Here is a 1,542-nt window from a genome sequence, read left to right as displayed (position 1 = left end):
ATTATATATGAGAAGGTCTTACAGCTGTTTCCGGGATATTTATTATATCCCTTCATCAGAGACGATGTGAGGGGATGGTTAAGCAATAGTTAATTTAGATAAGATACGAAATAGAGAGTGAAGTGGAGGAATGAAAATAGATGTGAGATATGCAGGGATATTGCATCTGTAGATCCATTATTTAGGCAGAATAGTATACATATAAGATTCCAATACCTTGTGAGTAAATTCCAATGGCAGATCATATATCAGCATGTGTATATATAAAGAATTTTTTTCAGAATGAGATAAAAAACCAAGGCTGTGAAGATTTTAGAACATTTATAAATTGAAGGTCTTACAGCTGTTTCCAGGATATTTATTATATCCCTTTATCTACTACTGTCTACTACTTCTAAGGATCCCTCTGACATTTGAGGGAGTCTATTTTTTGCGCATTCCTGATGATGTTTAAAGTACCTGCGCGTCTCCCACATGTAAAGACTGCTAATTTCTCTGTTAGTTTTCCATTTAAATGTTTCTATGAGCACATTAATACTGGTGAGAGTTCCACCCCAATATTCCCATCTTCTAAAACGTGAAGAGCCACATAGCTCCTCTACAGCCAGAAACCTGTTCTGCTCTGACCCCTTCTCTCATACTTCAACCCTTTGTCTCCTAGCATTGAGCTGTTTCTTTCAGGATAGTCTCATAAACCAATTGGTCACTTCACTAATACTAATGGCACAAAGAAAGCAATCGGTACACTCTGTAAAGTGGTTAGTATTAGGAACGGTATCCAGCCATAGAAGCCATGCCAAAGCACACAATAGAGCACAATGCAGTCCTTAGACCCAGTGGATCCTTTCTAATCACCCAACCTATGCCATCAGGGGACATGGACATTAAATAATGATAATACAGATAAATATAGGGTGATTCAAAAGTCTTCATACATAGGAAAAATTTATTTTTTTTATAAGAAATGGATTATAAGATCCCCCAGATTCCCTAATCTGACCCTCTCTTGATTTCTATCTTTGGGGGCATTTGAAAGGCATGGTGTATCGCGGAAAGATAAGACATAAATCATTTGAAGGAAAGCATCACCAACGCATTTGTACATGTATCACCAGAAGTGCTATTACGAGTTCACAATGATTGGGGTAAACGTATTGCAATGTGTATTCAAAACAATGGTAACCATATAAGAGCCTGTTAGATAAAAAGAAAAACTGTTCTTATAAACTGTTTCTTATAAAAAAGATAAACTGTTTCTATGTATGGCAACTTTTCAATCACCCTGTATAAATGATGCAGGTAATTAAATATGTGAAAACTGAAATAAATATTAAGTAAGGATATTCTTGTCTTCACATGCAGGAGCCTACCTATTATTATGAACAACCAACAAAGAATTTATGACTAACCCCGCCCCCTCCCCCTCCCATTTAACTATAAAACCTATAAAGATTTCTAAATCCTGCAAGAAAAAAAGCGATTGTGTGAAGTTTTCTGATTGGAAAAATGTGGAACTTACTTCCCCAAACCACATGTGATGGG

At 36.2% G+C, this 1,542-nt stretch overlaps 1 protein-coding gene across 1 annotated transcript in view; it reads right to left on the bottom strand.

Moving 5' to 3' along the window:
* LOC106873543 (retinoid-inducible serine carboxypeptidase) overlaps positions 1–1,542 on the bottom strand; it is a 41,074-nt gene that overhangs the window by 13,172 nt on the left and 26,360 nt on the right. Inside the window, exon 8 of the mRNA XM_014920942.2 lies at positions 1,520–1,535. Within this exon, the coding sequence (XP_014776428.1) occupies positions 1,520–1,535 (16 nt within the window). The remainder of the gene's footprint in view (positions 1–1,519; positions 1,536–1,542) is intronic.

The sequence above is a fragment of the Octopus bimaculoides genome, chromosome 6 (assembly GCF_001194135.2).
Source record: "Octopus bimaculoides isolate UCB-OBI-ISO-001 chromosome 6, ASM119413v2, whole genome shotgun sequence".
Lineage (NCBI taxonomy): Eukaryota > Metazoa > Mollusca > Cephalopoda > Octopoda > Octopodidae > Octopus > Octopus bimaculoides.
This window is presented reverse-complemented; position numbering and strand designations above follow the sequence as displayed.